Below are 13,782 nucleotides of genomic sequence, written 5' to 3' on the forward strand. Positions count from 1 at the left end.
CGCCTCAGTGGGCTTGGGCGCGCCGCGGGCGTCTGAGCGGGATTCCTTCCGGAATCAAAGCCCGCGCCCTCCGGCTCTACTCACCACCGTGGCCGCGGGGTGTCTGGGCGTCCCCTCTGAAGATGACCCTGCTCTAATCCACGCGTGCGAATGCTGGCGGCCGGGTGCCGCCCTTCCCCGACCAAGGGCGCTCCGGGCCCCCGCGCCGTGACCGCCGCCGCCGCTCCGTGTCGGCGTACGCGCGTGCGTGAGCGCGTGCCGACCGGGCCCGCACGACCCGCCCTCGGGCGCCCCCGCCGCTCAGCGCGCGTCGCGCGGCCCGGAGCTGCCCGCCAGCCGATGCGCCGCGCCCTACCGGGTGGGTACCTGGCCTCACCCCCGAGCCGCGTGCGACCGGAGTCCGAGCCGGCGGTGGCTGGCCGGAAGCCTCCTTAGCGGAGCCCCATGATGTCAGCCGGCCCGGAGCCGCGGCCGCGAGGCGGCGAGGATGGGACCGAGGACGCCGCGCCGCCGCCCGTCCGCTCCTCGCCCTCCGACGGCGGTGCAGGTGCCGGCCCCGGCCCGGGCTCCGGTTCGCCCGCCCCGTCGTCCGGCAGCCCCGCGGCCGCCGCGTCCCCCGCGCCCTGGCCCGCGCCGCTGCCCGCGGCCCAGCCTCCCGCGAGTCTGTGGCTGGAGCTCGGACCCGCCTGCATGAGGACGCAGCAATGCCCCAGCAAGTCGAGCGGGCAGACGAGCGGCGACCTCGGCACTAGCAGCAGCAGCGGCGGCGGCAGCAGCGCGGGCTTGTCCCCGGGCTCCGACTCGGACAGCAGCGGCGTAGTGTGCGGCGGCCGCGGCGGCATGCGGGGCGCCCTGTCGCGCTCCTGGAGCCTGGAGAGCCTGCGCTCGGCCACCGCCGGTAAGGGCGCCGCGCCGCCCTCCGCGCCGCCCGCCCCCCTTCCACTCCTACGTCTGTCCTTTCGAGTTCATTCTGTCCTTTTCCTGCGAAACTGTCTTTCCTCCTTTCCTCACTCACTTTTTCTATTTCTCGTTTCCATCTTCTGGTTGCTTTGCCCTTCTGATTCCTTTTCTTTTTCCTGTTTTCTTCTGATCTCCCACCACCACCTCCCATCATTACCCCTCCCGTCCCTTCTTTCGTCGACTTCAGCCAGTGGGCTACTTGTTCCGGCCGGGACCCTGACGCCTCATCCTGCACCCCCCACCCAGAGTAGCAGGTCACTTGGTCAACTGGGAAAACTAGGTGTTTAAGGTGAGGATAGAATTTGGTCCCTGGAGGCACTATTTATTTCCCTTCCCCAGACTGTTCCTGACCAGTGGCACGCGTCTGTCTTAATGAGCTGCAGCTCCATAACCTCTATAAAACAGAGGAGACAGGAGAGGGCTCGCTGGCCTAGGGTGGGCGGGATGCATTGTGTCTGAGGCTCCTGGTCCAGAGGACGGTGGTCGTTCTGGCCCTCTGAAACAAGCATCGCAGTTTCCCTGAGATGGGATTGCTCTGGTGTCCCCTGGGACCATGCGCTCTCCTTAGTGCTCCCCTTTCTACTCTGAGGACGGAGTTCTGGGTACAGACTGAGAGAAAGACTTTGATCCTAAATGTTAATTATGCAAGAAAGCCCAGAGTGGTTTTATGAATGGTGACTCTTGATTAGTTTCTAAACTGAATTCTTGATATTTTACTTCTTGCAAACACTCAAGTTATTTTTGAGCTCTGTGGTGTAAGCTGTAGAGAAAGACAGGCGATGCCTGGAAATCAGGGAGATAATGCACCCATTATGCTCATGAGTGGGGTGGAGGGTGCGACCTGTGAAAGCCTCAGAGCCCTATGTAGGCAATAGAGGGGATACTCTGCAAGTGCCTGAGTCAGAGCAGCGACGCCAGAGGGTTGGAGAGGGCCATGCAGGCAGCGGGTTTGCAGCCCTGACCCCCAGGTGGAGCACAGGCTACACTGGCCTATCTATGTTGGGAAGAGTAGAGTGAAAGTTCTGCTCTGGGTTGTGAGAATGGTAGATACAGGGTTTGAACTCTGTCTAAAGTCAGTATGTTTGGGAAAAGAAAGTGAAGGGATGGCCAGACCTCTGCATTGAGCATTCCAGGACTGTCATCTACCCAGTCCCAAAACAAACACATGAAACTCAGAAAAGGTGAATGATTAAACTGTTGTGTCTCCTCCAACTAAAAATTTTTCAGAATTCTGCAGTTCTGACTCATCCCATCCCAATTCCCTTGAAAACTGTCCCTCCTCTCTGCGGTGCATGAATAGAACCCAATTTGAGAAAACCAAACTAGATAATACTGTAAGTGGCACTTAAGCAAACTGGCAAAGGACCCCTTCTTTCTCTTTACCCAAGTGGCTTTCCTTCGCCTTCCAGAGTTGGAAGGCTTACCTGCTCCACTCAGCAATAGCCCCTTCCAAAGGGGTTGTACACCTGTGGACCCCCTTGCCATTTTTTCCTTCTGCCCAAGGCAGGATAGGCAGATGGAGATGGTAATACCTGGGTGTTAGACAACCCTGAGATTCAGGGACACCCTAGACCAGGCCAGGGGTCCTGAGGCAGCCTGGATGAATTTCAGAGATAGCTATGTATGTATGTGCATGAAGGTCTCGGGTAGGTGAGGGTATGGGGGCAAGGTAGAAGTTAAGGCCTAGGAGTCTGCTCCTTGAGGGGCTCAGCTACTCCCACAATGGCAGCAGTGGTTTAAAGCATCATGATGTTGGAAGAGTTGATGTGAGACCCAGAAGCAAATGCCATGCCCCTCACTGGACAACTGAGGGTGGGTTCCAGGTATTGCTGGGCATGTGGGAAATCTTTTCCGGAAGACTTCATGATTTCAAATGTCAATCTTGGCATTTTCCATTGAAATATTACTTATCCTGGTATGGAGACGGCTTTCCTAAAAGACAGATTCTGAAAATAAAATGTAGTTGACAGGGTGAAATTTCCATGGCCTTTTTTCTGTCCCACTGTTCTTTTCCCCCGAAATTCCTGTAGCCTCCATAGCCCTCAGCTATGCTGTCACACTGCTGTTACTTGGCTAAGGCTTTTTAAATTTATATTCTGGATGTGTTTTCTGACAGGCTTAATTCTCAATTCAGGCTTTTGTGGTTGACATTTTTTACTTAACCTGTGCTTTTGCATGGTTAGCGTCATGATTTCTTCTTGGGAGAAAACCCATGCTACATTCATGTCCCTCTGCAAGCCCCAGAGACACTTCTTTTTCTTTTTTTTTATTCAGCTGGGAATCACTTATGAGAAGGCTGTGCCTCTCTTGCAGTCAGACACTTATTTAATACATCATGTTTCAGGCTCAGCACGAGGCTCTAGAAATGGTAGACAAGTCATACAAGGTTATTGACCTTAAAGAAATCACAGCACAGAGACAGGAAGTGACTATTCTCTAGGACTCACAGAGCTCAGAAAAGCTGTTACACTTGTGGTTCCCAGTTATTACAAAGAAAGGATTCAGATTAAAATCAACCAAAGCAAAGAGCATGGGGCAGAGTCCAGGGAAAATGGGCACGAGCTTCGAGGCACCCCCTCCCTTGGAATCTCATGGACCACGCTTAATTCTTCCAGCAACAGTGTGACAGTATGTAGGAAGTACTGCTAACCAGCGACATTCACCCAAGCCTTTAGGTCCAGGGCTTTTACTGAAGGTCAGTTACTTAGGCATGAGAGTCCACAAGACTGACCTTAGTGACTTAGTCTCCAGCCCCTGCAGAGGTCACACTAATGCAGTGTAACTCAAGGCCCCACCATAAATCACATTGTGAGCATGAACTACCTGCCCTGGCCCAAGGCCACAGGTAGACAGAGACACTCTTCTGGGGCAGCAAACTCCCAGGAGCCAGAGGAGGACCAGTCCTTTCTTTAGAATGTGCAAGGCTTGAGCATCCATGGGCCTTTACTGCACAGATAGGGAGCTCAGAAGAGAGGCATTAGACCTAACCTGTTTGGGGGGCAGGGACAGGGAGGAAGTGATTCAGAGGAAACCTTCTGGAAGAGGTTTCCTGCCTGCAAGTTAGCTGTGCTGAGGAATAGAAAGAGCTTTCAGAACAGACGGTTAATATGAAGAAATGCAGAAAAGTGTATGAAGGAATGGAGCCTGTATTTACTGAGCACCTGGGCCAGGTACTGTGTCACATGCTTTGAATATGAGGAATTGCAAATAGTGTGGAATGAGAAGCGTCACAAGAGATGAGGCACAGGAAGATCAGGCTGTGGCTAAGAAACGTGGACTAACAATTCTAGGAGCCGTGGAAAGGTTTTAAGCAGGAGTTTGATATAGTCAAATTGCTTACATACTTCCTTTCCTGCTTTCTTTATATTTATTTTAAAAGTTACACACAGTAAAAGTGACTCTCTTTGGTGTATAGTCCTAAAAGTTTTGACAGATTTATGCAGTCCTGTAAGCACTACCATAATTGAAATACACAAGAGTTTCATCACTCCAGAAAATGAATGCTGCTCCTTTGTAGTGAACCCCATCCTGCTGCACCAGTCCCTGACTCGTCCATTCTCCATCCCTATGGATTTGCCTATTCCAGAATGTCATATAAATTGAATCGTATCATAATGCCTTTTGTGTCTGGCTTCTTTCACTTACCATAATGCATTTGGGGTTCATCTGTTTTTGCATGTATCAGTAGTTATTTTTCCTTTTAATTGCTGAATAGTATCCCATTGAATGGATATACCAGTTTGTTTATTAGTTCACTAACTAAAGGATTTGGGTATTTCCCAGTTTTTGTCTATTACAAATAAAGTTTCTATGAACATTGTGAGTCCTTGTATGGACATAAGTTTTCATTTCTCTTGGGTAAAGACCTAAGAGTGAATTGTTGGATCATTTGGTATGTGTATGTTTAACTTTCTAAGAAACTACTAAACTCTTTTTCAAAGTAGATATACCATTTTGCATCCTCACCATCAAAGTATGACAGTTCCCATTGTTCTGTATACTTGTTGGCACTTAGTATTGCCAGTTTGTTTAACTCATTATATTAGTTGTGTAATGTTTCATTTGGTTTTAATGTACATTTCCCTAATGACTACTGTTGAACATTTTTCATATTCTTATTTGCCATATGTATGTATGTGAAGTACCCAACTTTTGCCCAGTTTTTCGACTTTTGCCCAGTTTTTCTTGGGTTGTTTTCTTATTATTGGGTTTTGAGATTTCTTTATATATTCTGAATATAAGTACTTTACCAGATGTATGATTTGCAATTTTTTTTTAGTCTGTGGCTTTTATTTTATTTTATTTATTTATTTATTTTTTTTTTTAAGATTTTATTGGGGAAGGGGAACAGGACTTTATTGGGGAACAGTGTGTACTTCCAGGCCTGTTTTCCAAGTCAAGTTGTTGTCCTTTCAATCTTAGTTGTGGAGGGTGCCGTTCAGCTTCAAGTTGTTGTCCTTTCAGTCTTAGTTGTGTCGGGCGCAGCTCAGCTCCAGGTCCAGTTGCCGTCGCTAGTTGCAGGGGGCACAGCCCACCATCCCTTGCGGGAGTTGAACCGGCAACCTTGTGGTTGAGAGGACGCACTGCAACCAACTGAGCCATTCGGGAGCTCAGCGGCAGCTCAGCTCAAGGTGCCATGTTCAATCTTAGTTGCAGGGGGTGGAGCCCACCATCCCTTGCGGGACTCGAGGAATTGAACTGGCAACCTTGTGGTTGAGAGCCCACTGGCTCATGTGGGAATCGAACCAGCAGCCTTTGGAGTTAGGAGCATGGAGCTCCAACTGCCTGAGCCACTGGGCCGGCCCTGTGGCTTGTATTTTAATTCTCTAATAGTGTCTTTTTTTTGCATGTATCAAAAGAGTAAAGAGTAAAGAGTTTCTAATTTCAGTGGAATCCAATTTGTAATTTTTCTTTTATGGATTACACTTTTAGTATTTTATCAAGGAACTCTTTACTGAACCTGAGGACACAAAGAGTTTCTCCTGTGTTTTCTTCTAGAAGGTCTTATAGTTTTACATTTTATACTTAGATCTTTGACCCATTTTGAGTTAATTTTTATATGATTTCAGATGAGGTCAAGGTCCATTTTTTTTTGCATATGCATATCCAGTTTTTGCAGCACTATTTGTTAAAAAGACCATCCTTTCTCCATTGACTTGCCTGTGTACCTTTGTCAAAAATCAACTTCCTATATTTGTGTGGCTCTATTTCTGTTCCACTGATCTAAGGATCTGTCCTTTTGCCTATACCACAATGTCTTGATTATAGTAGCTTTATAGTAGGTCTTGGAATCAGATATGTGAACCCTCTAATTTTGTTCTTTTTCAATATTGCTTTAGTTATTCTTTCTTTGTTTGCCTTTTCACATACATTTTAGAATCATTTGTTAATATCTACAAAGTACTCTCCTGCAGTTTTGTTATGCATTGTGCTGAATCTGTAGATCAATTTGGGGAGAACTGAAGTCTTGACAATATGGAATCTTTTAATTTACGAACATTGTACATCAGAGGCTAAGAAGCCAAGCCAAGAACTCCCCACCAGATCTGACCTGCAGTACCTATAGGTTTGGGCTAATTCCTACCCTCTAAAAGCTTCCAAAGTATCTTTAAGTTCCTGGTCCTGCCAGAAAGTGACCTTCCTCACAGACCTATAAGGCTAGGAACTGTATAAACCTGGGATCAGGCCAGTTTTTCCAAGAGGGCTTCGTAAGCATTGGTTCCATGAAGTCGACCGTAGCACCTTAAAAGTGTCATCATATTTGATTAAATTCGTATTATTCTCAAATATTACATTGCAGTCAATGCTTTGGTTGCAGAACCAAAGTTCCAAGTATTCCTGTTAACAAGGAAGACAGATTCTTATTGAATCTATGCAAATTATTATATTGCTATGAAAGTAAGAATACTCAGTAGGAGTTCCCAAATTCTGTAGGGGTCAGGAAGGGAGAAAAAGGTATTATTTACAAATGTTTTATTTCATTTTACAAAAGCATAGTCTACTCAATGACTATTTATGAATTAATGATAACTTAAAAGAAAAAAAAGGGTTTTCTTATATATCTAGGAAGTAGAACATCAAAATACCAACAATGTTCCAAATAAAACCAACAGTATTTCTTTATCAGTTCATTTGGTTTTATGTAATTAATGATCGCTCTGTTCTGTCTTGGGTTTGCAGTCTCCCAAACCCATCTGCTTCTCTAGTAGAGTTCTGAAAATCCTGACACAGTTCACTGTTTATATAATATCATCAGAACCCTGGACCCAGAAGTACCTGGCATGGTCTTTTCTGCGCTCTGAGAAGGTTCTTTGTTGAAGACAAAGCACTCAGGCCGGTAGGTAAAGTATCAGAATAAAACAAAAATTTATCTGTAAAAGACTTAAAGTGACTGTGGTTAAATTATTACTGATAATTTAAAAAGTGAAAGTTCTGATGAGAATTTGTAGCAAGAGTAGTGCAACAGACAAGGAAATGTAGTTGTTTCTGCAGTGTATAAAACAAGATAATAAAGTCAATAAAAAAATTTTAGACATAATTATAAACATAATGATTGATCTTATTTTTAGAAAAGGCATATTAATATTACATATAATTTATTAAAATAAATGAATATAATGTTTACAGAGAAAAAATCCAGGTGTAACAAATAATAATCTTGACAAAATTATATTATGAATATATCAATCTTACAGTTAGAATATGCCAAGAATATCTATAAAGAGATTCGGTAAGTGTAGAGCAGGTCCTAAACATCTGTATATTAATAAAACTGCATAAGTCAGTGATGTGAATCCCCAATTGAAAATCACTGGCGTATAAGATGCGAAACTCAAATTAAAGAAGTAAAGTTAACATTTAAAAAATAAATGGAATTATGACTAATAACACTTCTATTGTATGATATCAGGCACAGTAGTACCAGGACTCTGATAAATAGAAACACAACATGGACAGCACAGGCATTGGCAGTTCTCTAGGAACTTTCCGTATAGCCCACAATTTCTGAAATATTTATATTAGCATTTACCCACTCAGATTTAACCTAAGGAAGGCCAAGCATCTCTTATGACTTGACAGCTCTTCCCATTCAACTCATCAGTAGCAACCTATCAAATAAACCGAAATTTCTAGCACTTGTCTTTTTTATGAGATGAAAGAACAAATGTTTTATGATCTTCCACGGTCCTTCTGGAAAATTCCAAAGACAGTTTTAGGTGCAAAAGTTATCATTTAAGATTTAATTTAGGGGACGGCCGGGTGTCCCAGGCCGTCCCCTAAATTAAATCTTAAATGATAACTTCTGCACCTAAAGTTGGAGCAAGCGCCATACCCCTAACACTGAGATCACCAGTTCGATTCCCACATGGGCCAGTGAGCTGTGCCCTCTACAGCTAATATGGTGAACAACAGTTTGACCTAGAGGTGGGTAGCGGGTGAGCTGCCTTGAGTGGCCAACTGACAGCTGGTGACAGACAGACTGCCTCAGCCTGGTGGAGCGCAATGCCCATAATACCAACATGGGCCAGGGAGCTTTGTCCTCCACAACTAGGCTGAGAACAACAGCTTGAATCGGAGTTGGGCAGGGGGTGGGGGGATTAAAAAAAAGATTTAATTTAGGAAAAGGATCATGGGTTATTAAGAACCAGTGCTTGACTAGATATTTAACAAGCGTGACAATAAAATATTTCTAAAATAAACATGATTGTAAAGTATCTTAGCTCTTTCCTAACTAAGAAACTTCAGTGTTCAGAAATGATAAGGGGCATGACAAAATCAATCAGGGGCATGACAAAGTCAACAGAAAGCATAAGATACGATTTTGATAATACACAGAATCTCTGCTGTCCAGGCAGATTACACAGAAAGCAACAAATAACCCTTTGCAACCTCTTATTAAAAGCAGACCAATAATCCAAGACAATGTTGTCATTTTAACAGAAAGAAAACCAAATTATTTTTTTTAATGTTTGATACTAAAGCTCCCTTTGCAAATCTTATGAACTCCTAGCTTTGATCATGACAAGTAGAATTCCCCTACAACTTTCTATATATTTCTGTCTACATCCTTTACAGTACAACTTCAAAAGTGGAAAAAGCAAACACATTCATTAACAGATCCAACTATATAGAGTCTCTCTGTAGCACGTAAAAGTAAAAAAGAAGAGTACAAATACGACCATGTTTCCCCGAAAATAAGACCCAGCTGGGCAATCAGCTCTAATGCATCTTTTGGAGCAAAGATGAATATACGACCCGGTCTTATTTTACTAAAATATAAGACTGGGTCTTATATAATATAATATGATAATGTAATATAATATAGTACCCGGTCTTATATTAATTTTTGCTCCAAAAGGCACATTAGAGCTGATTATTCAGCTAAGTCTTATTTTCAGGGAAGCCGTATGTTTAGTAGTGAATGATTCCGTGTTCTATCTTATTGAAGTAATCTAAGTATCTATTGAATATCCATTAATTAACTCCAAGGTTAAGTTACCGAAAAATCTTGGAAATTATTTTCAAGCTGACATACTGTTGAAAGAAAGTTTGTCAGCATATTCATTTAATTTGGTGAAACACAAATGTATGTTTTTCATAATCTTAGATATTTAGTAGGAGCAATGCTAGCTTATACAATCAGTGAGCCTGTGTAAGTTTAGGAGGAACATACCGAAGTAGAATAAAAATCTACACATGTATTTTTTAACACTGATAATTATTTAACACAGAGAAGACATAACTCTATTTATTAAACCAAACGTTAAACTAGTCTTGTTTGTCAAAGAATTACCTAAATTATGTGAACTTGAAAACAAAGTGTTTCTGAGTTAGTTTCTATAAGAATACCTCTGTTTTTTCACATTGAAAGTATTTGGGGTTCAATTTACTTCTTGTAATTTTAGAAATATTCAGTTTAGATAAGTGCTTATTGATATTTAAGCCAATCAGAATACAGCTGCTTTAAGAGATGTTGTAATCTAATTTGATAATACTATCTGGAGTTAGGAAGATATTACACACAGAGTGAGAGGGAAAGGCCTTTCTTAATTGTAGACATGTAAACATACACACAGAAAGCTTATAGCTTCAATTATAAAATTTCAGCCATGTGTCAATCATAAACACCAATACAAAACTTACCAGTCTACTTATCTACTACCTGGAGGGCATGGCATTTTTTTTTTTTTTTTTTTTTTTTTTTTTTTAGTTTTTGCTGTACAAAGCAACATAATAGACATGTATACCCTTCTTACTTGATTCAAGCTTAAGATAGACAAATAGAGAAACAGAGAAGACCAACAAACCAGATTATCATCTTCTACTCAACAGAAGTAAGATCTTTATAAACCATTAATCTGTTTACAGAGATCACCAAATGGTCAGACCATGAAACTGAAAGAACCCCAAACCAGAAATTGAGTACTCAAAAGGAAAATAGAATCCTTACCGTGCTAATGACAGACTCAAGTCCAGAGCACAGGGGACCAGGAGTTGTCCCCATCACCAGTCAGGAAGGAGAGGCCCATCACACAGTGGGGTCAGCAGGGATCTGAAGGCGAGGTCTGTCTCCTTTCAAGACACGGCACCAAAATTGGCCAAAGACAAAATACTCTGGGCAATTGTGATGGTTTTACTCAGGCTATTGCAATAGAAGGAATGTTCATTAATGAGGTGAGTCTTGGAGAAGCGGGAGAAAACTTAGGGTTTTAAAACGAGGTGGTTGAAGAAGAGTGGAGGTGGTCTTATCAGGATATGGGCAAGCAGGGTGTCCTTGTCTCATAGCACACAAAAGGATCACAAAAGGAAGGGGATTTCTGTTTTCTGGGAGCACAGAGCTCAGCTAAAGTACAACATTGTCAGAAATGTCCCCTTTGTTTCTCTTGTCGAGAACGGATTGTATAGATTTGAGATTATTTTTCCTGAAGTGTTTGGAATTCAACAGTAAATCAAATCTGGGCTTGGAGGACTTATTTGTTGTTGTTGGAAGGTTTTTTGCTATGAATTAAGTTTCTTTAACAGATACAGAATTATTCAGGTTATGGACCTTCGATAGTTTGTGTCTTTCAAGGAATTGGTCCGTTTTAACTAAGTTGTTGAATGTATGGGTATAAAGTATTCACAGCATTCCTTTATTATGCTTTTAATGTATGAGAACTGACAATTAAGTTCGTGAACTTGTTGCAACGATGTTGCTAACCTTTTTTGATATCAGAGGGATTATTCATTTATGAATTTGTACCAACTGGACAAACAGTTAACCAAGTTTCCTATTTGGAAGTGCTGAAAAGGCTGCGTGAAAAAGTTAGATGACCTGAACTTTTCACCAACAATTCATGCCTCTTGCATCACGACAATGCACCAGCTCCCACGGCACTGTCTGTGAGGGAGTTTTTAGCCAGTAAACAAATAACTGTATTGGAACACCTTCCCTACTCACCTGATCTGGCCCCCGACAACTTCTTTCTTTACCCGAAGTTAAAGGAAATATTGAAAGGAAGACATTTTGATGACATTCAGGACATCAAGTGTAATACGATGACAGTTCTAATGGCCATTCGAGAAAAAGTTCCAAAATTGCTTTGAAGGGTGGAGTAGGCGCTGGCATCGGTGCATAGCTTCCCAGGCGAGTACTTCAAAGGTGATCATAGTGATATTCAGCAATGAGGTACGGAGCACTTTTTCTAGGATGAGTTTGCGAACTTAATTGTCTAATCTCATATTTAGAGTTTTCTTTTATTATTGTAATTGGTACTTTGTATCTTTTTTAGTTTTCATTCAATCTGACTAGACGTTTATCAATTTTATTGGCTTTTCAAAGAACCAACTTTGGTTTCATTGATTTTTCTCTATTATTTTTCTGTTTTTAAGTTCATTGATCTTTATTCCCTGTTTTCTGATTATTTTGGGTTTATTCTGCTGTTCTTTTTCTAGTTCTGTAAGGTGTAAGTGTAGATAATTGATTTGAAACTTTTCTTCTTTTCTAATAAAAACATGTAAGCCTATAAATCTTCCTATAAGTGCTGCTTTAGCTGGATCTCAGAAATTTTAATATTTTCAGTTCATAATTTTATTTTCATCCAATTAAAAATATTTTTTATTTTCCCTTGTGACTTCATTTTTTATCTGTAGATGATTTAGAATGTGTTTTTAATTTCCAAATTTTGGGGGATTTTCCCCCATATATTTTATTGATTTCTAGTTTAATTCAGTTAGAGAACATATTTTGTATGATTTAATTCCTTTAAACTTTTTTAAGCTTTACTTTATGGCTCAGAATATGGTCTATATTGCTTAAAGTTGGGTGCAAATTCCATTTTGAAAGGTTTTACTTTCCTGTAAGGAGGACAATGTGAGTCCCTCCCGAACAGAGCTGAGCTGGGAGGTGTTGCAGTGATCAATTCAGACGAGCCGGAATTGAAGTAGCAGTCAGCCTTTATCACTCACTGTGATAATATAAGCAAGAGGAGGAAGTGCTGGCTCCCCTAAAGCTCTATTTTCCCCCATGTGTCACTGCAGATGGGGAGAATGTCTCATTGCTGAGGGAGCCAAGAACAAGAGAGTCTTGCCTGCCATTGTGGATAGGCCAGGGCTGGAGGAGCAGGACAAGGATAGGAGTACTGGGTACTGAGTCAGTGGGGAAAAGCATCTTCAGGGTTTCCCTCCTAACCCCCTCTGCCTAAGGAGGCCTTGGCAGAAGCACTTAAGTAAGGCCTTCGCATAAGACCCCAGATAAAGAGGTCCCTGAACAGAGCCCCCTGGGCTGGGAATGCAAATACAGTAGGATCATGTCTGGCTGGGGCTTGAGTCCTTGACTCACCTCCCTTCAGAGGCTGCAGTGGATTGAGTGTGCACCAAGCCTCTGTGGAGAGAACAGCTTTCCCCCATAAAAGTCTTTGTAATTGCCTTTGGTCAGACCTGAAAGATTACACACACGTTTTTGGCCTTAGAGTCTTTCATGGTTATCTAAGCAAGATATAAAGTGGCCTTGAGCTAACACACTATGGTTGGGAGACTTGAAAGCAGACTTCAGAGGTGCTGAGCAGGAGGCATTGCTGGGACTGGGTCATAGATTGTGTCGTCGGCTGCATTTCCTGGGAAACGGACAGAATTTAGAGTACAAGATGTCTGTTCAATAGTGCTTTGGTGGGGGCTGGCCCAGTGGCTCAGGTGGTTGGAGTGCGGTGCTCTTAACACCGAGGCCACCAGTTCAATTCCCACATGGGTCAGTGAGCTGCGCCCTCTACAGCTAAGATTGTGAACAACAGCTTTCCCTGGAGCTGGGCTGCCATGAGCTACTGTGTGCCATCATGAGTGGCCAGCAGCCAGTGTGAGTGGCCAGCAGCCAGCGAGAGCTGCTGTGAGCTGTGTGAGCGGCCGACAGATGACTGGCGACCGACTGCCTCTGCCGGGGGTGGAGCACAAGGCTCATAATACCGACATGGGCCAGGGAGCTGTGTCCTACACAACTAGACTGAGAAACAATGGCGTGGGGTGGGGGGAGGCGGAAGAAGGGGGAAAGAAAAATAGTGCTTTGGGAGACAGTCTATGCAAGGATGCAAAGTCCAACTACAATGTAGATCCAGTAGCAGTTATGGCCAATCTCCCAGGGCATGCAGGAGCTAGAATGGCTCTTCAGAGTTGTCTCGATTTGAGCTAAGATGGCTAGGCCTTTGTCCTTCCATGTCAATTGATTGCGGGCCACCCCACAAAGGGGCAGGGCTATGGGTATGGTGACTCTCTGAAGCTGCAGCAGTTTCTGAAGGGACTGTCCCTGAAGGCTATCTGTCATCAGTTTCCAGCATTGAAGGGGGACCTGAA

General features: G+C 43.2%; 2 protein-coding genes across 3 annotated transcripts in view; one reads left to right on the forward strand and one right to left on the reverse strand.

Annotated features, from left to right (window-relative positions):
* Positions 1–692, reverse strand: part of LOC117028880 (dirigent protein 10-like) — a 115,695-nt gene extending 115,003 nt beyond the window's left edge. Inside the window, exons 1-2 of the mRNA XM_033117706.1 lie at positions 442–692; positions 85–223 (exon numbers count right to left, since the gene is read on the reverse strand). Of these exons, the coding sequence (XP_032973597.1) occupies positions 85–223; positions 442–692 (390 nt within the window). The remainder of the gene's footprint in view (positions 1–84; positions 224–441) is intronic.
* Positions 631–13,782, forward strand: part of ARHGEF4 (Rho guanine nucleotide exchange factor 4) — a 112,279-nt gene continuing 99,127 nt past the window's right edge. The window contains exon 1 of one of the 2 annotated variants that reach the window (XM_033118369.1): positions 631–898. In XM_033118369.1, the coding sequence (XP_032974260.1) occupies positions 691–898 (208 nt within the window). In that variant the 5' untranslated portion in view covers positions 631–690. The remainder of the gene's footprint in view (positions 899–13,782) is intronic. The other variant, XM_033118368.1, reaches the window with a different exon arrangement.

The sequence above is a fragment of the Rhinolophus ferrumequinum genome, chromosome 10, assembly GCF_004115265.2.
Source record: "Rhinolophus ferrumequinum isolate MPI-CBG mRhiFer1 chromosome 10, mRhiFer1_v1.p, whole genome shotgun sequence".
Taxonomy (NCBI): domain Eukaryota; kingdom Metazoa; phylum Chordata; class Mammalia; order Chiroptera; family Rhinolophidae; genus Rhinolophus; species Rhinolophus ferrumequinum.